The 26978-nt window shown below is 44.1% G+C and overlaps 1 protein-coding gene across 1 annotated transcript in view; it reads left to right on the plus strand.

The window, feature by feature from the left end:
• PAPPA (pappalysin 1) overlaps positions 1–26978 on the plus strand; it is a 276545-nt gene that overhangs the window by 243823 nt on the left and 5744 nt on the right. The window contains exons 20-21 of the mRNA XM_029063721.2: positions 2254–2325; positions 13344–13442. Coding sequence (XP_028919554.1) covers positions 2254–2325; positions 13344–13442 — 171 coding nt within the window. The remainder of the gene's footprint in view (positions 1–2253; positions 2326–13343; positions 13443–26978) is intronic.

Consider the following 26978-nt stretch of genomic DNA (forward strand, 5'->3'; position numbering starts at 1 on the left):
CTTCTCCCAGAAATCTGTGAGCTTCCAGCTCTCCTCATAGATTTCTAGTCTTCTGGACAGTGGTCTTCTTTGCTCCACACCATTGTTTGTGGCTTTTCTGGAAAAATGAACAAGAGGCTAGTTCCAAGGGCAGGAGGGTATGAGGATATGAGCAACCCACAGGACTACCTGTAGATGAGAGTGTACACTGTATTCCCAGGTCTGCCCAGTGAATACCTGATCTTGAGGAAGCTATTCTGTGTTTTTCCTCTAAATTGTCTGCTCTCTATAGGTAGATAGCAGAGAAGCTATCTCACAATCCTTATAGTAAAACAACACCCTGAGCATCAACAAGTATGTCTAAGGCTTCTATATTTGTGGAATGCTTTCCCATCACTTTCTTTAGCTTTCCTCACTGGGGCCTTGGGCATGGAGCTGAGAGGAGAGCAATGGAGAGGCCATGGTGAAGAAGAGGATATTTAGCCCAATCCCAGCATACTCCAGATATAACAGGGTCATAGAGAGGTAAAGATGAAGGTGGAGGTCAACCAGCAGAACTCCCAAGCTGTAAGCCTCCAGCCCACAGAAACTCCCAGCTGCTTAAGTGTTTCAGAAGTAAAACAAAATAAAATTTAAGGAATTCCTCCCAAGGCTTTAACCCGAGGTGTGAGCTGTCTCGGACTTCACTGCCCCTTTGCCCTACTCAGTCCCTCTTCTCCCCTTCTAAACCCACCTCCCCTAGGAGTGGTTTTCTGCCTGTGGCATTGAGCAATAAATAGAAGTTTTTTTGCAGCCCGGGGTGAGGGAAGGCCCCTGAATAACCCAGATGTCTGTCAGGACTTTTCAGGAGTGTGGCTGCAGACATGGAAGCTACCAGAACGGAGGCCTCCTCCTTTGTGGCGTAAACAACATTGACTGTCCCTTCTCCTCTCCAGCCCCCATCCCGACCTCCCTCCCCACCATCTGTCCACTTTCCCGCTTTTCTTTCACACAAATGGGCCCTGTTGCAAGACAGGTGGGGCAAGCTGTGCCTGAGTAGTAGTGGAAAATAGGAGAGCATCGGAAAGATAAACAGCCCCATGGAGATAGTATAAAAGTCCTTTTCTGAACCCACGTCAGGTAAGCCTCAAATGACAGAAACTGTGAAAACACACTGCCGTTTTCCTGCAGACGGTTTAAATTAGCCCTCAGATAAACAGGGGAAGGGATGGGGTGAGCCGGGTCCCTACTGGATATTAATCCCTGCATTTTCTCAAGTCCATAGTGTTAGCTACCACCCACCGCTCCCCTTGCTGAGCCGAGGGCTCACACGAAAACAGACATTGCAGACACGATGAGCATACCGTTGTGGTCATAAAGTGAAATCCATCCGCTGTTTCCCTTTCTGAAGTCCTCCCTTAGAGCCCTGGGTGAGCAACTAGAGAAAGAGGGGCTGGCAGGCTGGATGGAGTGTGGGAGGGGTGGTGCTCAGAGAGTTAAGGGAGGAGGCCACAAGGAATTTCAGGCCAAGCACATTAGGTAGTTTTTCAAGGCCATTCTACCTGCTTGGGCTCCAAGTCCCCTACTGAATTCAAGCACTATCCCTTCCCCTTCTAACTGGACTCTTTTAAAGAGGCATGAGTTTGTAACCCCTCTCCTGTACAAAGGGTAGAATAGTTTGAAATCATCTCTCATTGCTTCTCTTCTCCTGTCTCAGCCACAGCTCCATTACGCTGGGGGAAGAATCCAGACTGGAAAGTGTGTATGATATTAGCCACAAAGGACATTTCTTCATTCCCACACTTCAGTTCCAATCTCTTGACCCTTAGTTGTGCTCCCAAAGCCAGCTTCCAATGATTGTGACTAGACCACTTTGTAAAATTCCTGGCCCTAGCCACCCTTCCCTCTCATGAGTGAAATACAGAATAAGTCCCAACAATAAAACCAAAAATATTAATATAATCTTAAAGTTTCTTTTATTGAAAGTGCCAAGTTAAATGCACCATGTAAGAATTGGGGGAAAGCTGGATTGTGGAAAATGAAACTGATTGAGTCATTCAATGGGGCTCCAACATTCAGGAACATCCTAGATTGCCACTGGTGGTGGCCATGAGACTCAGGATTGGTCTAGATTGTGGCCAACGGTTGGGAGAGGTTCCCTCATTCAGGAGGGTTCTTGATCATCCATGAATGTGGCTTCCAAATTCAGAATGTCAATTGTGGTTCTGGCATTCAAAGGGATTTCATACTGAAATTAGTTTGTTTTAATGGACTCCTGTTCCTGTCTTTTCTCAGAGAGTTGTCTGCACTGCAGGACTCAAGTGGTATCCTCATCCAGCGCTGATTCACTGTGTCAAAGGCTGTGAGGTAAGCAGATGGAGAGTCACATCTAGGTCCCGCTAGACAGGGATCTGTCTTCAGAGGAGGGAGGATTCCCAGCCTCACATCTCTGCAAAAGCTTCTGTTTCCCATTTTTTGAGCTTAGACAATTTCTGTGATCACTGTGTACCTGTCTGTCAAAAACTATTGGTCCTACCAATCCATTTCAACTAAATTAGACAGAGAGGAAAGGGTTAGAGAGAGCCTCAGAAATCATTGCCTTAGGAGTTCAGAGGTGGATGAGGAGGGGAGAGATTGGATCTGAAATACTAGTCCTTAATTTCTTCATCATCATCATCAATTAATTAATCAGTGGTATTTGTTGAGCACTTCCTGTGTGCTACTAGACTAAGAGCTTGGGAGAGTACAACAGAGTTGATAGACATATTCCCTGCCCACATGGAATTTACAGTCTAGATGGGAAGGTAGACATTAATATGTAAGTAAATTGCAGATATGTACAGAAGTACCACGCGCTCATCACTGCACTGTGTGCTGAACACTGTGCTAAGTTCATTTGAAATAACAGAAGCCTGAAATTCTGCCCTGGAAGGAGTTCACCCTTTAGTTGGCCCATATCACATGGAATTATGGTGTCAGAAAGGAGAGTGTATGGGTTTAAGAGATTTACAGGTCACCCTGCCCGATTTCTAGAAAACCACACTTGGATTTCATTTGGGATGCTTTCTCCTTTCTTGTAATCTGGAACAAGTGAAGCTTCATTCATCAAAGAACCAGCTGTTCTTTACACAACTCCTTAACTCTGGGTGCTTAGTACAATGCTCTTCACACAGTCAGCACTCAGTAAATACCATCGATTGATTAATTGGGTTACTCTGGTTTTCTCTTCCCAGTCCTTTTTGACCCTATCAGGGAAGTAAATGTATATCCTGCCTGGATCCGTTTGATATATTTCCCCACCATGAGACCTGCAACTTCCGACCCCAATTTGAAACCCGAGCACACTAAATTCTCTGATAATTTCCAAGAGTGGGAAAACTCCTCAGCCATTAGCAAAATCAAGACTGCAAGGGTGACCAAGCTTTATACTGCTTTAAAAGGAATATTTTTCTCAGTCATGCTGGAAAGCCAGGACAATAGCCACTTCATTGTAGCATAAGAAATGCAAGTAGTTCATGAAATGCTTGCCAGTAGAGTTATCCTGTTATTATCTCACATGTGTGAATCTAGGTGCTTCATCCAAGAGCAAAAATGATTGTGAGCACTGTCCAGTGGCTTACTATGCAAATTAGATCAACTCTAGGAAGCTTCACTTCCTTCTTTTAGAAGGAGTTTCTTTTAGACATACCAATTGTCTTTGAGTGCTGAAATCCTACTTCCTCCTGTTTCTCTCCATTCTCTCCCCACCCGGTAATGACCCTAGGTTCATATCCAGTCAAACCCAGAAACCTTTCTTCCCCTTTACCTAATGTTGCATATGATGTTTAACACACTGTTTGCCACTGGCGAACAGAAGCACATTTCCTCTCACCCTCAACACTGCCCAAATCCTAGTGAAATTTACTTTTATGTGGTCACAGAGGATTTTTTTTTGGAAAGGGCCTGCCATTTCCTTTAGAGCTTTTTAGAGAAGCAGCGTGGCCTAGTGAATAGAATATGGGAGTCAGAAGGACCTGGGTTCTAATCCCAGCTCCACCATTTGTCTGCTGAGTGACCTTGGGCAAGTCACTTCACTTCTCTGAGCCTCAGTTCCCCAATCTGTAAAACAGGGATTAAGACAGTGAGCCCCACATGGGATAGGGACTGTGTCCAACCTGATTTGCATGTATCCACTCCAGCTCATAGTATTGTTATTATTATTATTTTGCAAGCAATATGCTTTTGCTTTGCTTGTGTAGAAACAGCTCGGCTCAAAACTGAGTGCTAAATAGTTAGGAGACTCCAAATGACTCCTTCTTATATTTACCCTTCTAAGGAGGCAGTTCTCCTTTTTTTTGAAGGGAATGAATGTGGCCTAAGTGAATGAGGTCAACCTATATATATATATTTTTGAGAGTACCCCTCAGTTGATAGCTGTCACCACTCTGTCCAGTGGCTGAAAAGCATTGAGGTTCCAGGGTCTTTCCCTTTCAGGTGAAAAATGATAAGGGGGAAGCAGTAATGGACCCAGAAAGGAGAACAACAACAACAGTTAGAGGGCATAGCAAACTTTTACAGTAACCCACCCCTTTATAATAGAGTTCAGATATTTACTTAAAGCCAAAAAGGTAAGCACACAGATTGCCTCATTCTTCCTTAGTGAACTGAATACTTAAGCAGGACTTTACTACAGGGTTTGGTCCAAGTGTTCTGTGAATCACTGCACCTAGGAACAGCACTGGTGGAAATACAGTGATTAAGTAGTTCAGGAATCAGAAAGGCTATCCTCTACCACTGGATGTCTCTGTGACCTCAGGGCAACCTTGTAGAAAACTACAAAATTTCTGTCTATTTACCAAACGTCTCTCTCTTGCCACTTACAGGCAAGCTGTACCAGTTTTGCATCTGGTGGCAGTCAGGATTTATTGGCCTAGAGAAGGAGCAGGACATGAGCTGTATTTTCCATGTTATTAGGATACCGCCGTACCCAGTGGCTGATTTCTTTTGGGACTGGCAGCATTTCTTTCTGGGCTTCTTCTGCCCACGGGCCTGAGCTAATTTGCATGACGGCATTGGACATTCCCCTAGGAACGTATTTGCTTCTGAATCCCAAATAAGCCTCCATTGTTTCAGGTGTTTTGAAACAATACAAGGGATACCTAGTGAAACTTCACCTTATAATAGTCAGATGCCTCTGGGGACTAGGAGTAAACTTTGTTACAAGGTAATTGGTAGAGGATATGAGCATAAACTGTGCTCAGACAGAGAAGCCAATTCTTCTAACCTGGCCCTTTGCCACATAGCTTCGTATGGGAAACAGCCGGCTCCAGCTACCTTTCAGACGGGCTGCAGGAGGTGGTTAATGTTTAAAAGCCATCAGAGAGCCCTGACTTAAAAGATACTGAAGAAGTGCAAAGTATCATTACATAAGTTCTGTCAAAGCCGGCCGAGTCTCCCACTTAGATTTCCCAAGAGTCCAGTCCAGCATGTTCAGGATGAAACCACAAGGCCCAAGTGTTTATGTCAAAAGCGCACCCATGAAATGGCCTGAATCAGGTTAGGAACGTCATATGGGAGTCAGATAGCAACCGCAATTTGTTTTATAATAATGATAATGATACTAATAATGGTATTTGTTAAATACTCACTTTTTGCCAAACACTGTACTAAACACTGGAGTAGCTGCAGGACAATCAGATAAGACACAGTTCTTGTCTAACTCATGACTCATAGTCTAAGAAGTTGGGGAGATCAGAATTCCCTTTTTAATATAATAAAAAACAATAATATAATAATTATAATGAGAAGCAGCATGGTGTAATGGAAGGAGCATGATACTTGGAGTCAGAAGGTCATGGGTTCTAAACCCTCTCCTGCCACGTCTCTGCTGTGTGACCTTGGGCAAGTCACTTCCCTTTTCCGTGGCTCATCTGTAAAATGGGGATAAAGACTGTGAGCCTCATGTGGGACAGGGACTGTGTCCAACCCAATTTGCTTGTATCCATCTCAGCGCTTAGTTCAGTGCCTGGCACATAGTAAGCACTTAAGAAATACCATTATTATAATTATTTAAGCCTCCCACCACTTCTTTCTCCTCTTTCTCTTTCTTCTTCTCCTTCTCCTCCTCCTCCTCTCTTCCTTCTTCTTCTCCTCTTCCTCCAATCATTCAGAGCAAGAACAATACAGAGTCAATCAAAAAGGAAGTGGAGAAAACTCATTTCCCTCTTTCTGAGGGATGATGCCGGATTCTGGCTACCTCATGAGGCACAGAGGGCAAAGAGATAAAAGCACAGCCTGTTCTTTCCCTGATTTTCCTATCACCATAGACAGCACAATTATCCTCCTTGTCTCAGCTTCTTCCTTCTCCAGGGTATCCTATATGCTTTTATCCAGTCTTTTCAAACAGTGTTCAGAACACATATCTCATAGCACAAAAAGCTAGCATTGCCTAGTGTTTACTGGGAGTCAGAGGACCTGGGTTCTAACCCTAGCTCCCCCACTTGTCTGCTGTATGACCTTGGGCAAGACATATAACCTTCCTACGACTGAGTTTCCATATCTGTCAAATGGGCATTCAGTATCTGTTTTTCCCTCCTATTTAGACTGTGAGCCCCAAGTAGTTCAGGAACTGTGTCCATCCCTATAAACATGTACCTACTACAGTGCTTGGTACATAAGTGCACTTACTGAATACTATAATTATTGGTATTATAAAGGGTATACTTTATCTGCTGAGGGGACAGACTGTCCGGGGATGACTTCTTCCTGAGAAGTGGCTGTCCCCTTATTCTTAGCAGGTGACCTGTTTCATTTGAAATAGGATTCTGGGAATCTGACAAATGAGCACGAGGGCAAATTAGTTCTCCTCGGGCATTTCAAAAGGCAGCAGCTCCTCTCTTTGCCTTCCCTTTGGTTTCCCCAAATGGATGATGTCCTTTCTTAGCCAAACATTTGCCTGGAATGAAGGAGCCTCTCATTTAGCTTTTTTATTTCTCTTTTCCAAGCAAAAATAAAATAAATTAAAAGTAGCAGTCTTCAAAGCCTCCTGGGACCTTACATATGCAGCTGCTCTGAATCTTTCTTCCTCAACTGAAAATCAGCAGGATGGTAGGCTCCCAGTCACCTCACCTTGTGGCTCCCATTTCCCAGTGGGGCAGTCTTTGAGGTTCTCCCAATCCCCCAATTCAGGAGAGATAATAGCTCCTGGAGTTTTGAAGCCCTAAATTAACCAGGTTCACCCTGGGCTGCCTGAAGGGTTTAAGTGATTCCCCAACCAGCTGTCCAGACAGCAGAACAGAGGCAGCTTCAGCACTGAGGAGATGTTTTGCTTTAGGATGTTTTGAAAGCCTGAGTCTGCTCCCAGAATAGAGCTAGAGAGGTAGCATGGCCTAGTGGAGTGAGTGAGAAGCAGCGTGGCTCAGTGGAAAGAGCACGGGCTTTGGAGTCAGGGCTCATGAGTTCGAATCCCAGCTCTGCCACTTGTCGGCTGTGTGACTGTGGGCAAGTCACTTAACTTCTCTGTGCCTCAGTTCCCTCATCTGTAAAATGGGGATGAAAACTGTGAGCCCCACGTGGGACAACCTGATTCCCCTATGTCTACCCCAGCGCTTAGAACAGTGCTCGGCACATAGTAAGCGCTTAACAAATACCAACATTATTATTAGTGGAAAGAAGATGGCCTGGGAGTCAGAGGACCTGGTGCTCTAATTCTGACTCTACCACTTTACTGCTGAATAACCTCTCTAGGCCTCAATCTTCTTATCTGTAAAATAGAAATTTAATACCTGTTCTCCCTCCTATTTATTCAATTCAATCACATTTTTTGAGCACTTATCGCTTACAGACCACTAGAGAAGCAGCATGGCTTAATGGAAAGAGCATGGGCTTGGGAGTCAGAGATCGTGGGTTCTAATCCCAGCTCTGCCGCTTGACTGCTGGGTGACCTTGGGCAAGCCACTTAATTTCTCTGGGCCTCAGTTACCTCATCTCTCAAATGTGGATTAAGACTGCGAGCCCCACTTGGGACAACCTGCTTATCTTGTATCTATGCCAGTGCTAAGAACAGTGTTTGGCGCACAATAAGTGCTTAACAAATACCTTTATTATTATTATTAATATTACTAAGTGCTTGGGAGAGTACAATACAACAATAAACAGACACATTTCCTGCCTACAGTGAGCTTATAGTCTAGAGGATGAGCCTACTTAGACTCTGGGCTCCTTGTGGGTCAGGGACTAGGTCCAACCTGATTGCCTTGTAGCTATCCCAGATCTTATTACAGGATTTAGCACATAGTGCTTAATAATTATTATTATTTATTAGTTAGTCAGTCAATCTGTCAATTAATCCTATTCATTGAGCATTTACTGTGTGCAGAGCACTGTACAATATAACAATGTAGCAGACACATTAATTCATTTATTCATTCAATAGTATTTATTGAGCACTTACTATGTGCAGAGCACTGTACTAAGCACTTGGAATGAACAAGTCGGCAACAGATAGAGACAGTCCCTGCCATTTGACGGGCTTACAGTCTAATTGGGGGAGACAGGCAGACAAGAACAATGGCAATAAATAGAGTCAAGGGGAAGAACATCTCATAAAAACAATGACAACTAGATAGAATCAGGGTGATGTACATCTCATTAAACAAAATAAACAAAATAAATAGGGTGGTAAAGATATATACAGTTGAGCAGATGAGTACAGTGCTGAGGGGGTGGGACGGGAGAGGGGGAGGAGGAGAGGGAAAGGGGGAGAAGAGGGTTTAGCTGTGGAGAGGTGAAGGGGGGTAGAGGGAGCAGAGGGAAAAAGGAGGGAGCTCAGTCTGGGAAGGCCTCTTGGAGGAGGTGAGTTTTAAGAGTTTTAAGTAGTTTTAAGTTCCCTTCCCCAACTACCTTATAGCCTAGAGAAATGGGGGTGAAATTGTGGTAACTTGTTAAGCACTTACTATGTGCCAGGCACTGTACTAAGCATTGGGATAGATGCAAGATAATCAGGTTGGACACAGTCTCTGTCCCCCATGGGGAACACAGTCTTAATCCCCATTTTTCAAATGAGGTAACTGAAGAACAGAGAATCTAAATGAATTGCCCAAGGTCACACAGCAGGCAAGTGGCAGAGCTGGGTGTCCTTCAGACTCTCAACCCCATACTCTAGCCACTAGGCTATACTGATAATTATTATTATTACTATCATTATTATTATCCTTATCAATCATTATCCTTATTATTTTCATCTAGGTCTTTGTGGAACTTGATGGTCAAATGGCTCTGTTTTTTAAACAGGCCACACCAAAGGGGGCAGAGAGGTCTCTTCTGCTCCAGGAACCTAGAGAGATCCAATTTAAAGAACATTCAGGTTAGGAGAAAAGCTCCCCACTGCTCTCCCCTAGGCCCTCGCTTTCCCCAGCTCCTTGTGGGCAGCAAATGTGTCTACCAACTCTGTTGTAATGTTCTCTTCCAAAAACTTAATACAGTGCTCTATGTACAGTAAGTGCTCAGTAAATACAATTGTTTGATTGATTGCTCTATGTCCAGTAAGCACTCAACAGATACCATTGCGTGATTGGTTGATTACACATATCAACCTATCTGCCTTAGCAGAACCCATGCCAGGGACCATAAAGGGAAACAACTGCCAAGACTCCAATCCTGAATCACCTTAGAGTCCTTGGATTTAGGGGAGAGGGACAACCACATTTCCTCACTCCCTTGGGCTGCAGTCTTCAGTTGGGCATACTTTTGAGTGAACTGGGAGTCATACAAGGAGTGGAACCTATTTGGGCCCTTAAGGAGCACTTGATGTTACCATTCATTTGGAAATCAAAGTTTTTGAGGCCTGGCCACAAAGCCATGGTTTCTGCATGTCCAAGATCCTCCTTGGGTATTGGCGTGGCCAATCTGGTAGCCATATGCACCTCTTCAGTCCTCTGTCAGTGTATCGTTCTACCCATCCATCCCCATCCATCCATCTACCCTTAATATTTTAGACAATGCTGCTAAAGATGAGATCTCATTCCTGAACCCAGAAACTACAGACCATGAGCAATGCCATTCCTGGATCACATCAGAGGTCCATCCCGACCACAGTTCCATTGTTGACAGTGGCCAAGGGTTGCTCAGAGGAACTGTGAGGTGGCTAACATCCCAGCCCTCCATCCTCCTAGTTAGAGGTGGCCCACCTAATATCTGTTTCCCCTCTCTCCCCCAGTATTTCTTTTAGAGACATAATCCCTCTGGAACCTCCTGATATTTTCTTTCTGTACAACTTAAGCAAAGTTCATAAGTTTTCCTCCTCCTGAGTGAAGAAGGGTTTTCTTTTCTTCATCTTAAGGCTTCAGGTTTCCCCTTAGTGGGAGAATGGGTGAATAAAAATCTCTTATTCAGAGAGGCCAATCAGAGTAAGCAATGAGGCTAATCAGACAGAAGAGAACTGAGAATAGCTGCCTCTGTCAGGATCAGAGAGACAGAATAGTGCCAATAGCAAGAAGGTCTAGACCTGGTGGGTCTGGAAGTCCCACCCACTGTTATTGTTCTACAGTTAGTCCCTGCACCCTCATTTCCACCAATGCGTTCACAATCTTCTCATTCTCATGAGAAACTCCTCTCTTCTGGAGGTATTGCATCTGCTATGAGGGTTCAGATCTCTGAGAAACGTCTTCCTTTGCATTTTAAATGTATTCATTCAGTGCTGCTTTAGAGCTATATAGAGCAAACTTCTAGTTTTTCCTACACAGAATTTCAAATTTTTTTTGGCTTCATTACTAAATAGGCCAAGGTGTTTTATAGATGACATATTATAAATTAAAATGTAAAGACTTTATTAAAAATAAACATTATTTGTCTACCAGGCACACATACAGTTGGTTTATATGGCTCATTCCTCTTTCTGGAAAATGAAGGGATGGCATATTTCTAATTTATTTTTCATTCTGGATCTTTGAGTTGCAGTTCGCTGGTGTTGGGTTTGTATTTCTAATATTTTAGGGGCAAATTTATTTCATTTGTGTTGCTTATTTGTACCGAGAAGGAATGCTTTTTCAACCAAAGGTTGGACCCCTTCCTGCTGGTATTTCTCTTGTATTTTAGATTCAGAGAAATACCCCTTCCTGGGTAGCACTTTCCACAACAGGATCCTTTAATTCACTGCAGATTGGTCCTTTGACATATGAGGAAGGAGATAGCCTACAGCATTGCCTCCTTTGGGGCAAAGAGAGCTGAAGTCTCCATTGATTGGGTTTGAGGCATCTGGCGGATGATGAACCTAATAATACCCCCACACATCTACACACTCACACACACGAACACCCCCGCAGGCCCATACTAGTTTCACGGCTCGTCCTTTGGGAGAGCTTCCTGGGGGAAAGGTCAGTCTTTGTTATGCCCTTAGGAGCCAAGAAAAGGGAGGTGAAATTGAACCTGGTAGCCCAGGGAGACTTACTGGAGGATGCTGTGGGGTCACCAGGTTAATGATAGCCTGACTGTCCAGTGGGCAACTGAAGGCCCAGGCAGACCAGCGGGGAACAGGGCTGTTTGGATGAGCTCATCGAAGCCTTGTTTCCCTCCAACAATGGGAACAATGTTAGAATGGGGAGGACAAGCCGACTGTCAACAGAAAAGTCTGGAGTTTTCTTAATGGAAGGTTATAGAGATGGCATTCGCATGAACAAGGCCCAGCTCAAGAGCTGAACCCTTGAGCCTCCGAGCCTCTCTCCACTGCTCTTTGTGGATTTTCCCGGTATTCAGCACTGTGGACTCTCTGAGTTCACACATATTCCACTCCAATATGAGATTTCTCTGTTTTACCTTAACAGAGTCTCTATCTGCAAGGGACTCAAGGCATCTATTTCTGTACTGGACCCTTATCCAGGGCAGGATTCACTGCAGTTGTGAACATTTTTAAAGGAGGCTTTGCTCCACTCTGCTGCTTGTGCTGGCATCATGTGAGCCTAATACCCTTTGGTCTAAGGTACTAAAGTTTCTCCAGGACTAGAGAGATGCAAGATTTCAGGGCAGAGAGTTTACTGGCCAAAATCTTGCTACATGAGGCAATGTGACTGGGGGAGAGAGAAAGGGATAGCTCTGCTCTCTTTTTTTTGTCTTGGTTGCCTGCCTTCCTTTGGTCTTCCCTCCTCTCTTTTCTCCAGAATGAAAAAGCAGCTTTCAAAACATTTCTCCCAATACCTCCAACTAGCTCTTGAAATCCCTTTTGGGCTTTCAGTTTCCCAGTCCCATCCCTTTCTCCCTACCATTCAACCTAACTTCTTTTTTCCCCACTTTCCACCTCACTGGGCTCAGTGGTTTGCCTGCAGCAAGCCCTCCCCCCCCCCCCCCCCCCGCTCTCCTTTAGCATAAATCCATAAAGCAAACCAAAGGGAATGGGAAGGAGAATCAAGGGGTTATCTTTTTAGCTCCCCAGACTGATTCTCAACTAAACCATTACATAATTAATACAAGGAATCTTTGATTTCTTTAAGACCCAGGACTGACAGGCTAGGGTTTATTTTCAAGGTAGCATAAAGGAGTAGGAGTAGTAGTAGCAGGAGTAGAAGCAGCATGGCTTAGTGGATAGAGCAGGGGCCTGGGAATCAGAAGAACCTGGGTTCTAATCCTGGCTTTGCCACTTGTCTGATGTGTGACCTTGGTCAAGTCACTTAACTTCTCTGTGCCCCAGTTCCCTCGTCTGTAAAACAGGGATTATGACTGTTAGCCCCATTTGGGATATGGCCTATGTCCAACCTTGATTAGCTTGTACCTACCCCAGAGCTTAATACAGTGCCTGGCTGTAAGCTCGTCCCTCTGGACTGTAAACTTGTTTTGGGCTGGGAATGTGTTGGTGATATTGTTACATAGTCCCCTAATCCCTTAGTACAATGCTCTGCACACACTAAGCACTCAATAAATTTGATTGATTGGCACATAGTAAGTACTTATCAAATTCCATAAAAAAGAAGTCATAGTAGCAGTAGTAATAGTAAGAGTAGTAGTACTTATTGAAAGGCTCCTTTGTACCACACACTGTACTAAGAACTTGGAAAAGTTCACCAGAAAACAGAGGCACATTCCCTGCCCAATCAATCTATCAATTGATCAGTCAAGCATAGGATTGTACTATATAAGTGGTTGGGAGAGTACAAGTGCATTACTATACAGGTTCCTGGTCTCAAGGAATTTATAATCTAAAGGGTTAAGTGACTTGACCAAGGTCACACATCAGACATATGAAAAGGAAGCAGTGTGACCCCCTAGTCCTAAACTTCCTGTCCAAGGAGTTTTCCTGGAGAGTACAAGTCAGTATCTACCTAGTTAGGGTCCTGAGGCCTCTCTGCCTGAGTTGAGTCTCATCTAGTCATAACTAATATCCTTTCCCCTCTTGGGGCATCTTCCTTTCTCTTCTGCAGCCCTTCATGGGAGATAACTACTGTGATGCCATCAACAACCGAGCCTTCTGTAATTACGATGGAGGTGACTGCTGTGCCTCAACCGTCAAGACCAAAAAGGTAAATCAGCATCGATTCTCCATTGTCAGCTGCAGCCATCTGCCACAGTCTACAGTAGTAGGAGGTGGAGAAGGGAAAAAGAGGAGGAAGAGGAGAAGGAGGAAAAGCTGGAGGAGGATGAGAAGAAGGACAAGGGGAAGGAGGAGAAGAAGGAAGAGTATTTATTAAGTGCTTACTATGTGCAAAGCACTGCACTTGGAAAGTGATACCTAGAAGAGATATAGATACAGTCCCTGGATCATTCAGGCTCCCTCTTGCCCCCAGAACTTTGGACTCAGTTCATCATCTAGCTTGGATAAAATTTTGCAGGAAGGAGGAACCCTCATGAATTAGCCTTCTGAAATCCACTTTTTCCCCCATTTCAGCCCAAATGTCAGGATCTCTGCCTATTCCCATCTCTTCTTGGGGAGCACAATTCCAGGCTGGGGCCCCTCTCTGCAAACTCATACTAGGAGGGAGTACTGAACCCTGAGTGCCTCTGTATCCCTGCAGGGCTTGGATGTTCTCTCCCCTTCCCTGGGGCAGAGAAAGGACAGGGAGGAGACTCAGTGCCAAGCCTTCCCAAGTCATTCCTTACATTCCAGCCAGGCAGACCAGAATTTCCTCAGGACATCCACATGTGGAAAGAACAGCTTTCAAGGCTTTTGTTCCCCTCATTAAAAGAGAAAAGAAAAACATGCACTTGGGCAGAATGGAGAGAACCGGGCAACACTCCTGCCCTCGAGATTCAAAGCCAGAAGTCCATCGGCACTCTAATGACGGAAAAGCGAGTCCACTCCTGGGCAGGGGTGGGGTCCACAGTTACTGGGGAGATGTGGTCCAACCTGGGAGGGGCCCCTTCCATCTAGACACCTGTTTGCTTCCCAAGTCAGACATCAGCAGACAAGGGGAGGGAGGGTAAGGCCTCCCTCGTTCATGGTTGCTTTCCTGCTGGAAATCCAGTTCGCCTCAGATGCAGACCAGATTTCCAGAGCAGTTGTTAAAACACATTTTCCCCCTCCAAACCAAAGTGATATTAATAAGGAAAAGAAGAAGAAGTAGAAAAAGAAGAATCAAGCAAAACAAGCTGGAGTCACTGAGATGTTCCAAAGAGGAAAAACTAGGAGCGTGAGTTTGGGGTGGGACAGGGAAGGAGGAACGACATAAAAATATTCAACATACCAAGTTGAAGTTGGCAGTAAGGCCGCGGATTCATGCATGCATTGGGCAAAAGGGCCAGAGACAGATGGGAATGTTTCAGAGAGGGTTGTGGTGGATAGAGGAGTGGGGGTGGTGGGGTAACTCCTTTAATTCTATAACCAGATGTTGTAGAAAGAAATTAAAATACTTCTGAAGGGAAACATCATTGTTGTCTCTGGGGGAAGATTGAGTCCCAGGCTTTGGTGAGCTGGAAGAGACGAGAATAGTGCCATTCCACTTCCTGTGGCCTCCCTTGTGATCAACTAGATGGTCCAATCAGCATTCAGCAAAGTTCAAAAGGCCCAGCTAAAGGAGGAGATTTGTGGGGGAGATAAAGGTCGGGAGAAGAGGGAGGTGGTGAGCCGTTTGAGCTGTAATGAAATGTCAAGGGTGGAGTAAAGAAAGATTTAACATTTCTTAAGGCAGAACAGGCTATTCTGAATTATAGAGGCTATAGGCCTCTATTAGAATCGAGAATAGTGGAACAATAGAAATTAGATTGTGCAGGGACCAGAGCTGGATCTTGATCAGGTCTGTGTGGTTGAAGCTGTAAACTAAAATGGCAATAATTATAGCAAGTGTCCAAGGCAGTCATGGCCTACTGTAAAACCTGACCACCTGACTTAGCTGACAGAGGCAGCAGACGGAAGCCACGACAACAGTCAGGTTCCCCTTGAGCAAATCTAAGGCATATCCTTAAGGGATGGGATAAGGACACTGGTCTAAACCATCCTTGCAGCTCCCCTCTATGGTGAAGACTGTAACGGGAATTGTAGCTTCAAGGGTTTTATAAGCCACGGTAAAATCAAAGAATGTGAATTTTTTTAAAGATCGCCCTTCCCCCTCCCCCACATCACCATTGCCCCCTCTCCATTTGTGTTCAAGGGCTTGTCAGCTCAGGCTGAGGACTGGAGAGCTTTTTACTGCCCTCCACCTTACCAGTAACCACTTTCCTGTACACAGGAGAAGATCAGGCAGCCCATCCTAGGGGAAAGATTATTTACAAGCCTTTAGATTGTGAACTCTTTGAAAGCAAGGGAATTTGTGTCTTGTTTCAGTTGCCCTCAGAAGGGCTTAGTGCAGTGCTTTGTACCTAGTAGGTGCTCAATAAAATCTATTGAATGATTGATTGTTTGAAAGACAGGAAATGTTAAATCTGAATCCTGGCTCTGTTACTGAATAATGGAACCACTTTGGGGAGCATCTTGGATCTTGCTCCAGTTTCGTACCACAGAATGGGAATACCAGTAATTCATTCAATCAATCAAACAATGTTATTTATTGAGGGCTTGCCGTGCACAGAACATGGTGCTAAGTGCTTGGGAGAATACAGAACAATAGAGTTGATACCCATGATCTCTGCCCACAAGGACCTTACAGTCTAGAAGAGGAGAGATATAATAAAATAAGTAAGTTAGTCTGTAGGCCCGTCTTTGGGCAGGGATTGTCCCTGTTGCCGAATTGTACATTAGTACAGTGCTCTGCACATAGTAAGTGCTTAGTAAATACTATTGAATGAATGAATGAATAAATCTGTCCCTATACCTCTTTGAGGCATGTCATGAGAATAAAATGTTTGAAAATGTTTTGCAAGTTAGAGGACCAGGTATATGCAAATAGTTTGTCCCCAAATTAAGGTAGTTTTTATCCACTATCAAAATATCCATGAGCCATTATAATGTTGTAGTGCCAAGAGCAGTCTTGAACTGGACCTGGCACCAGTGATGAGTCCTAATCTCCTATTCTAGGGCACCAAGGAGACTCCTATGTCCCCTTGATGTAGAGGAGAAAACCCTCTTTCTTCCTCGCTTTTATCCTCTGCCTACAACTGTCGTGCTCTGGTTTAAGAGGATAATTTTCTCATTGGCGGTCAATATAGAATTAATTATCAGGTCCTTAATGATGAAGTCACAATCTACCAAAGGTATTTATTAAACATTTACCATGTGCAGAGCACTGTCCTAAGTCTCCGTTAGGAACTATAGGTGAGACTTGAGGACCGAGAATGGGAATGGATTATAAGGCCAGTGGCTCACACAGTGCCTCTTGCATTTTCTCGACCCTACCACTCATGTTCCCACTGGGGCAAGGAATGCAGTGAGCAAGTAGGGGTCAGGAATATAGCCCACTGCAATACTCTGTAGGCTGAACCAGAACTAGAAGTCAAGTGTCCTGATTCCAAGAGTAGTGCACTTTCCAGGGCTAGAATGTGAAACTAGTGTGTATGGAACCACCTAAATGCCTGGCTTTTCTTTATATCAATCTCCATATTTGTTGCAGCCGTTTTACCAGACCTACATACTTAGCTATCTGATCTAAGTTCTTGGAATCGCTGTTCTTAGGGAAATAGCAGTATTAATAAGCCCCATTGTTTTATTAAGTTTATGAAACAGCAGAATGTCTTGTCTTTTGGCCAGGATTTGTTGGTCTGTTATCATAGCTCTGTCCCAGTACAGCTGTTTTCTGTTACATTCTTGGGTTCATACTGATGATATGGTGTTCATCCATTTATTAACTTGCAATCGAAGGCTAATTGTTGATGTGCAGTCTTAGCCACAATACAGGGAAGGGCATACTTTCACTATCAGTTACCTTAAACTGAATCACCATAGCAAATTCACAAGCCTCAGAAGAAAGCAAGCCTTGTTTCAGCCAGTTTCATCTACATACCTTTGGATGGCTGATATGCATTCAATAATCTTTGTCTCGCTTTCCTCAAAACACCATAAAGAGGCACCTTGGGGAAGAGGGATGGGGGAAAATTATCCTCTTAAACCAGAGCACGGCAGTTGTAGGCAGAGGATAAAGGAGAGGAAGAAAGAGGGTTTTCTCCTCTACATCAAGGGGACACAGAAGTCTCCTTGGTGCCCTAGAATAGGAGATTAGGACTCATCAGTGGTGCCAGGTCCAGTTCAGTACTGCTCATAGGCTCGGAAGATTGATAATAATAATGTTGGTATTTGTTAAGCACTTACTATGTGCAGAGCACTGTTCTAAGCGCTGAGGGAGATAGAGGGTAATCAGGTTGTCCCACGTGAGGCTCACAGTTAGTCCCCATTTTACAGATGAGGTAACTGAGGCACAGAGAAGTTAAATGACTTGCCCCCAGTCACACAGCTGACAAGTGGCAGAGCCGGGAGTCAAACCCATGACCTCTGACTCCGCAGCCCAGGCTCTTTCCACTGAGCCACGCTGCTTCTGGAAGCTTTTGCATTGAGACAAAATAGAAATTCTCTGGATGAGCCCTGTATCTCCTTGCAATCCTATCCCCCTGCTCCCTTGTTGAAACCCCAAAATGAATCTAGTTTTTCAAGACAGTGGACCCAGTGTGTAGACCGGCTGTTAATGGGGGCAGCTGAAAGCATTTTTCAAAGAGATCTGAAGATAACTGCTGAGATGTCAGACATGAAGCTTCTAATCTGAGGGATTTTGTGGCACTTGAGTTGTCAAAGAACTTGACAGTCAGTTCTGGGAGAAGTAAGGCACATTGGAAGTCTGCAATGGGGTTGTTAAGGCTCTGGAGCAAGTGATTCTGACTGCTAGCATCCTCCCATGGTAGCTAAGATGCAGTATCTATTGAACCAAACTAAGGCTTACAGCTTTCCACCTGCCTCTATCAGTTAGACACGTGTGATTTAACTGACACCAAAGGGGCGGAGTCTGGAAGTTCCAGTGAAAATATCTTGACAGTGAGGTTGCTTTTTTCAGGGTCTCATCTGAGGAATATCAACCAGAGAAGGGGCAATATTGAGTAGTGTTCCCCTGGTGTCCAGATTGGGATGAGTTCTGCTTAATACCTTTTCAGAGTTGTAATAAAGTGTTTGAGAGCTTGGTTTATTACATTTTCAGATGTCACTAATTTGGGTGGAGTTACTGGCATGTGAAGGGACAGGAATAAAATACAAAGTGACTGATTTATTACAACAGGAAGAAATGAATAAAGGCAGTATAAGAGGCTATACAAAGAAACTAGCAATAGACAGCCCCAGAGAGAAGAAAGTATCCAAACACAGGGTCATCACTGTCCAGAAGCTAAACATGAGGCAGCATTGTTAGGCCATTAATTGGGTGAAAAGATTAGAAAACTTCATGAGTGAAAAGAAGTAATCCTTCCAAGGGACTCACTGGACCAGACCCTTATTGTGTCCACTTTCGGGTTAAAAAGGATGAGGAGAAACTAAAGAAGCTCCAGAGAAGATAATCAAAATTGATGGAAGGAAATAAAACATATATTTTGTAGAACTGGATTAGAGATGGAAGATTTTAAAGATATTGGTTGATTGTTTTTCATTGTGGATGGATTAAGAAAGAATGAGTTTAGGTTAGTGGAGGAGCATTTGCTGGACTCTAAGCTCACTGTAGTCAAGGAATGTGTCTACTGACTCTGTTGTAGTCTACTCTCCAAAGCGCTAGGTATAATACACACATTAAGCATTCAATAAATATGAGTAACAATGACAATATATAGGAGAATAGCTAATAACTGTAGGGTGAATAAAAAACTGGAACTGGTAACTATAGAAAGGTCTCCATCTGCTCTGGGTCTGAGGAGACACACCTCTACCCTCCCCCACAGACCCTTAGTACCTTCTCAGAAGCCAGAAGTTCTGCCCAGCCTCACATTGCGCATGCCACATTCCTCAGATGAGGAATTCCTCCCCAACAAATGGTAAATTAAAAGCAGCAGTGGCAGCCACATCCTCTTGCCTGTCTTTGGCAAGAGCCATGGCTTCCAAGAGCCTAGTCTGCCTAAACCACATAGCCATCCCCAGGGAAAAGGGAGCAAATGGTGTTTGCACAGGACACTACAACCTTTATCATTAGTCTGCCAAGAGACAAACCACGATAAGAGGCTTTCTTGCAGGAAGAGTCTGACAGCCTTTGGGTGGGCTGACTGCTATTAAGTCTTAAGTGATTATTGAGACTAATTACATTCATGTTTTCACAATCAGTAGCACAGGGAGGGAAAGCCTAACTGATTGTTGAGCGGCTAAGCTGCTCGGGTTTACACTCCATGCGGTTTGGCACCTGGCTTGGGCTCATTGACTCCCCAGCCCTGAAGCAGCCTGTAAAGCTCCAAGGGTCACCAGTCTCTACCTGGTGCATGCCAGGAGCCAGGTCTGAATTGGAGGGGGGTGATTAGGAGGGTGTTCCTCAATGCAGGTGGGTTTCTGTTCCTACCCTCCCATTTTGCAGGATGTCACCCAGGGGATTAAGTTAAAGTGAGTCCTGCAGTCCCTGTAACATGGGAAAACAATAGTCATAGCCCCATTGGGTCCCCTAGCTTTGACCCCAGAATTTGTTTGAAGCTCTGACTAGTAGAGAAGAGAGTTGATGTCTTTGGTGATCTCCCAAGATCCTGGTCAGGATCCCCTCAAGCCAGCAACTGGACTCTACTGTCCCCAACTTTGGACACAGTACTCAAACCAAGATGGAGTGGAGTCTCAATCCTCTCAGGTCTCTGTCTCATCCCACCTCTAGCCATCTCACTTCTTGCCTGGACCTTTGAGAGCCTGGGATCAGAAAGGACTTGACCTATGCCTATCTCCTAGAACAATTGGAGAGGGGTAACCCATGCTTACTTGGGAACCAGCCTCAGAACTGAGGAACCAATAAAGGGGAAACTCAGGAGATTAGTTTCTCAGTAAGGGATCCATCGGCAGATGGGGACTGAGGGTTCCCTGCTGTGACCTGCCCTGGTTATCTTGAAACAGCTGTGGATTCCCTGGAGTCAGGGGAGGAGGGATGTGGGAAGGATATGGTTCATTCTTTTAGGATTGTTCACAAAGGGAGGCTTTGCAAAAGCTTTAACAGCAACCTCCGAACATGCCCTTTCCCAACATGTGGTTCTCTTCGTATTACTGCCCTCCTTCCTTCCCCCAACCTCACTCTTTGTTATCTTTGTGTAAGCTCATTGAAATTGCAGAAATTGCAGAATTCTGCTTTCCCAAACCCCTCATAGCCAATGCTACACAGTGGCCAGTCTCTAAAAATGCTGGTCAGGGTTACCAGCCATGGAACTTGGTAAAATATCATGAATTTTGATAGGGTTCATTGTCTCATCTTTCTTCTGGACATTCATTTATTCATTCAGTCATATTTATTGAGCACTTACTGCATGCATAGCACTGTACTAAGAGCTTGGGTGAGTAAAATACAGCACTAAATAGACACCAGTGTGACCGGGTTGTTCATTATGAGCAGGGAGCCTGTCTGCTTATTCTTTTGAATTGTACTCTTTCAAGCACTTAGAACAGTTCTCTGCACATAGTGAGTGCTCAATAAATACCATTGATTGATTAAACCCCTATGGATCCAGAGGTTGAGGGGAAGTCTCCCTGATGCTTTAGTAGATCCTTCCTCTCAGCTTGAAAATCTTGAAAGGAGGCCTTCAGATCTTGGGTCCTTCCTTGGCTGCAACACCAACTTTCTCAAAAGATGACATAAAGTCCTTTTCAAATATTTAAATTAAGTTATTTAAACTTCTTAGGGCCTCATCCATGATATCCAAGAGTATACTAAGGAAAGAAGCCAAAAACCCTTGAATATTGGACTCATCTCTTTAAACAATGTCACAAGCTTCATTGTCAACTGGTGTTTGAGTGCCTACTGTCACTAGACACTGTGGTAGGCTCAGTATCCCAGATCTAGATGCAGCAAGATGGTTCTAGGTGTTGTCAGTTCCTCAAGATACCTTCCCTGCCTACGGTAAGGATCCATAGAAGATCTGAGGTAGTCTGGCACACATCTGACCCTGACAACAGAATGACACTTGGGGGGATAAATAACAATACTACTAATAATAATGATAATAATAAGGGTATTTGTTAAGCACTTACTATATGCCAGGGACTGTTCTACACACTGGGGTAGATACATGACAATCAGGTTGGACACAGTCCCTATCTCACATAAGGCTCAGAGTCTTCATCCCCATTTTACAGAGGGGGAACTGAGACACAGAGAAGTTGAGTGACTTGCCTGAAGTCACACAGTAGACAAGTGGTGGATCCGGGATTAGAACCCAGGACCTTCTGACTCCCAGGCCCCGTGCTCTACCCACTAAGCAATGTTTTTGAATGATAGCTGTCCACTAAGGTATTCAGAGAAGCAGCATGGCTCAGTGGAAAGAGCATGGGCATTGGAGTCAGAGGTCATGAGTTCGAATCCCAGATCTGTCACTTCTCAGCTGTGTGACTGTGGGCAAGTCACTAACTTCTCTGTGCCTCAGTTACCTCATCTGTAAAATGGGGATTAAGACTGTGAGCCCCACATGGGACAACCTGATTCCCCTGAGTCTACCCCAGCGCTTAGAACAGTGCTCTGCACATAGTAAGCGCTTAACAAATACCAACATTATTATTATTATTATTACATCTGTCACTATCACTATTATTATTTTAGCTATCTTCCAGAAGACTTCCTGTCCCTTAATGGAGTAAGTAAGGTTATGTGATACTACTCCACCTCAATAGTTTTGAATTCTTATTTCATGCTCTGGCTTATTTTTCTCATAAATGAGAATAAACTTCTTCCACCTCCCAGAGTCACTCTGAGGATGAATGAGATCTGATCTGGAAAATGCTTTGAGGGTGTTTCCAAGATGGCAGGGATCATTATTTATAGTGCATATTTTTCTGAGGAGCTCAATTGATCTCCTGGCTTTTTATAAAGGACTTTAGGACCTAAGGGTAAAAAATTGGATGAGTAATACAAAGGATAATTATTTGGATTTTCAGTTCATGGAGCAGAACAAGAATTAAAAATATCCTTAGTAAAGAATAACTCAGCAGGCGCTGAAATGTTCAGTCAGTTGGAAATGTTCAGCTTGGCCCAGAAATTGTGCATCTTGCCATGGGTTGGGTGGTGCTTAGCATCCAAAAGAGATACATTCTTTTTGACTTAGTATTTCAGGCAAAACCGGGAGTGGATGATTGGCTGCCTGTCTCATTCTCTGCCACTTTGAATTTGTGTGAACACATGAGTCATACAGAGTGCTTAGCCATCCTCCACATGCCCTTTGTGTTAGGCCTAAGTAGCCAGGTCTCTATGAGCATGTGTGTACAAATATTGCCTATTAATTTGCAAGTTGGTATTCCAAATGAACACATCTTGATGTGACCAAATGAGCGCTAAATTTGAATCACATGAAAATGTATTTATAACTTGGAAAGAGTCTGCACAGAATTGCTCAGAGGCTTTAAAGCACTCCGTCAGCTTTCTCCCTCGAAGCTTACCTCACTGATTTCCTACTATAGCCCAGCCTGCAAACTTGATTCTTCTAATGCCACCTTGTTCACTGTGCCTCCATCTCAACTACCTCACTGCTGACCCCTTGTCCACATCCTCCCTTTGACCTGGAACTCCCTCGCATTCCATTTACAGCAAACCATCACTCTCCCCAACTTCATATATTTATGCAAATTACATCTCCTCCAAGAGGCCTTCCAGGATTAAGCCCTTCCCCCCCCCCCACACACTCCTTTTCATTCATTCATTCATTCAATACTATTTATTGAGCGCTTACTATGTGCAGAGCACTGTACTAAGTGCTTGGAATGAACAAGTCGCCAACAGATACAGTCCCTGCCGTTTGACGGGCTTACAGTCTAATCGGGGGAGACAGACAGACAAGAACAATGGCAATAAATAGAGTCGAGGGGAAGAACATCACGTAAAAACAATGGCAACTAAATAGAATCAAGGCGATGTACATTTCATTAACAAAATAAATAGGGTAATGAAAATATATACAGTTGAGCAGACGAGTACAGTGCTGAGAGGATGGGAAGGGAGAGGGGGAGGAGCAGAGGGAAATGGGGGGAAAAGAGGGTTAAGCTGCGGAGAGGTGAAGGGGGGTGGTAGAGGGAGTAGAGGGAGAAGAGGAGCTCAGTCTGGGAAGGCCTCTTGGAGGAGGTGAGTTTTAAGTAGGGTTTTGAAGAGGGGAAGAGAATCAGTTTGGCGGAGGTGAGGAGGGAGGGCATTCCAGGACTGCGGGAGGACGTGGCCCAGGGGTCGACGGCGGGATAGGTGAGACCGAGGGACGGTGAGGAGGTAGGCGGCAGAGGAGCGGAGCATGCGGGATGGGCGGTAGAAAAAGAGAAGGGAGGAGAGGTAGGAAGGGGCAAGGTGATGTAGAGCCTTGAAGCCTAGAGTGAGGAGTTTTTGTTTGGAGCGGAGGTTGATAGGCAACCACTGGAGTTGTTTAAGAAGGGGAGTGACATGCCCAGATCGTTTTCCTTTCTGTATCATCTAGGCACTTGGATCTACACTCTTTAGGCACTTGATATTCACCCCACCTTCAGTCCCACAGCATTTATGTACAGATCCCTAATTATTTTTGTTTATATTAATGTCTGTCTGAGCTCCTTCTGGGCAAGGGACATGTCTACCAACTCTGTGGTACCCTCCCAAGCATGTAGTATCAGTGTTCTGCACCCACCAAGAGCTCAATAAATAACACTGATTGATTGATTGTTTGGAACAAGCAATCAACCACAGATTCCTGGGCCTTTGGCATGTGCTAGAAATTCAGCAGAAGTTCTCTGTTATTGACACATAATTGTCATAGCTCCCACACTTAGCTATCCCCATGCCTCACCAATCTTGAAATGTCCATCCGTCATACCTAGAAGGACTCTGATTGGCTCTCCATAGATGAAAGCCCTATCCCTCTACATTCCTAATATTTTGTACTTTATGTCCACAGTTTATTCAAACCTTTCTTGAACCCATTCAGAATTTTAACCTGAAAAGTTTCCTTTCTCCTCCACATCCTTCCCATTATATCGCTCCTACTGTTGGTCTGGGCTTGGGACTAGGTGAATGCATAAGATGAGCTCAAGGGAAGAGCTTTTACCACTATTCTAAGTTCCCTAGGCACCTAATACCCAGGTGGCACTAAATAAATGCTTCTGATGTTGATGATGATGATGAAAGAGAAGAGGAATCTCAGGTTTGATTTGAAAAAAAAATCAAGCCAGTCAACCTACATAAATGTGGTGTTTGTCAAGTGCTTACTTGGCGCCAAGCACTGTACAAAGTGCTGGGGTAGATACAACACAATCAGATTCAGTTCTTGTTCCACGTGGGGCTCACAGTCTAAGGGATATTTTACCAAGGCATTTTGAGCATTCAAAAAATAAAGGAATTGATTTCATCATTAAAAGAATGGGATTGATAAGTAGTTAGAGGCTGGTGTGAGATCTAGTGAGTTGGACCCCTGCTGGTTAGTCTATTTGTCGGTGAAGAAACTTTAACATAGTGAGGAAAGTTCACATCTGTCATACTTGCAACGTTTTCCACTGAAGGAAAACCTATAAGCTCTTGATGGGGAGATAGCTCCTTCTAGACTGTAAGCTCATTATGGGCAGGAAATGTGCCTGCTAATTCTTTTATATTGTACTCTCCCAAATGCTTAGTATAGCGCCCCGCACATAGTAAGTGCTCAATAAATACATTTGGTTGATTGATAAAAAGAAATCCTGAGAGCCTGAAGACCCTAGGTTGAGCCAAAATGCTTTCTGGAGGTTCATCATCCTCAGGCCCACGGTTGACTGAAGCCAGCTGGGTGCCAGACACTGATTAATCAGTCAATGAATGGCATTTATTGAGTGCCTACTAGATGTTCCCAACTTGATTAATTTGTGTCCACTCTAATGCTTAGAACAGAGCTTGATACATCGTAAACTCTTGACAAGTACCATCATTATTGTTATTATTACTGAGTCTTGAGGAAATGCTAGCAGAAGCAAATTGCCCAGTGCCTGTCCTCAATCAACTGATCATATTTATTGAGGCTTACTGTGTGCATAGCATTGTACTAAGTGCTTGGGAGAGCACAATATAACAGAGTTGATAGACATGTTCCCTGTCCACAATGAGCTTAGTTTACAATCTAATGGGAGAGGTAGATAGGCAACACTTATTTATAAATAGTGGGAGTAGAATCTTGGAGCACCTATAGAAGAAGGTCTTCTAAACCTACGTGAAGATCAGTGTCCTCATATGTAAAATGGGTTTAAATTGCCTGTCCTCCCCGCTTCTTAGACTGTGAGCTCCATGTGGGACAAGAACTGGGTTCAATTTGCTTATGTTATATTAATTCATTCAATTGCATTTACTGAGCACTTACTGTGTGCCGAGCACTGTACTAAGCACTTGAGAGAGAACAATACATGAATAAACCATCACATTCCCTACCCACAACGAGTTTACACATCTAATCCTAGAGCTTAGTTCATTGCTTGGCTTACTTACATAGTAAGCACTTAACAGATACCACAATTACTATTACTATTAATATGACTATTATTATTATTAAGTACAAGGTGCCATATTGTTCACCTTGCCCTCAGCCTTGTAGTGCTTGGGCTACTTTCAACACAGGACCTAATGAGGCCAAAACTCGGCCTTGACTAAGATCCCTTAGGAAATTGAATTCCAGGGGGCCTGAGCTTTTCTGGGTGGGACAGGAAGAAAAGCCTGAGTTGTAAATCAGAAGGAAATCCTGATTAATGGCATGGGATTCACATCAAACTGCTGCTTTTGCAGTTCTGTTTCCAATGAGTTGTTTGGGAGACACACAAGCCTTGAGGGGTAAGATTGGTTTGGTTGGTTATCACACTGTAAAGAGAGCCTCTCTCTCACATTTGGGCACACACAAACACATACACACAATCCCCCCAACACGCTACCGGCAAACACAGAAACACAGCCGGCTCCCCCTACCAAAGGTTTGTTCAGGTTGGCTGTTAAGTGTTTCCTTTTAATCACTTGTTTGCTTTGCTAATTATATGGGGCGGTAGAGGAAGTAGAAAGTATTCAGGGTAGAAGACCAGCATGCCGCCTCTAGACTGTAAGGTCACTATGGGCAGAGAATGTGTTCATCAGCTAGCTCTGTTGTACTGTACTCTCTCAAATGCTTAGTACAGTGCTCTGCACATGTTAAGCGCTAAGCGTTCATTAAATATCATTGATTAATTGATGTCAAATCACAAGTCAATCCAAAAACAAATACACGCAATGCCCAAAATTTCCCATGGCCAGAGGTTAAGTGACCAGTGACAAATGGTTAATTATGGGGCCTGCAATAAATCTCTTGAGTTCTGCCTCCAACATCTTCCGCCAACAATTTAGAGTTGCATTCAGTAAGTCAGCCAGTCAGTTGATTGTATTGATTGAGTGCTTACTGTGTGCAGAGCACTGTACTAAGCATTTAGGAGAGGACAGTATAACAATAAACAGACACATTCCCTGCCTGCATTCTTGATCTGATAGAGGTAGAAGACACACAGACGCCAAATGATGAATCCATTGAAGTTACCAAATAACAAAGGCCTTACAAAGGCCTTACTA

Source organism: Ornithorhynchus anatinus, chromosome 4, assembly GCF_004115215.2.
Source record: "Ornithorhynchus anatinus isolate Pmale09 chromosome 4, mOrnAna1.pri.v4, whole genome shotgun sequence".
Classification (NCBI taxonomy): domain Eukaryota; kingdom Metazoa; phylum Chordata; class Mammalia; order Monotremata; family Ornithorhynchidae; genus Ornithorhynchus; species Ornithorhynchus anatinus.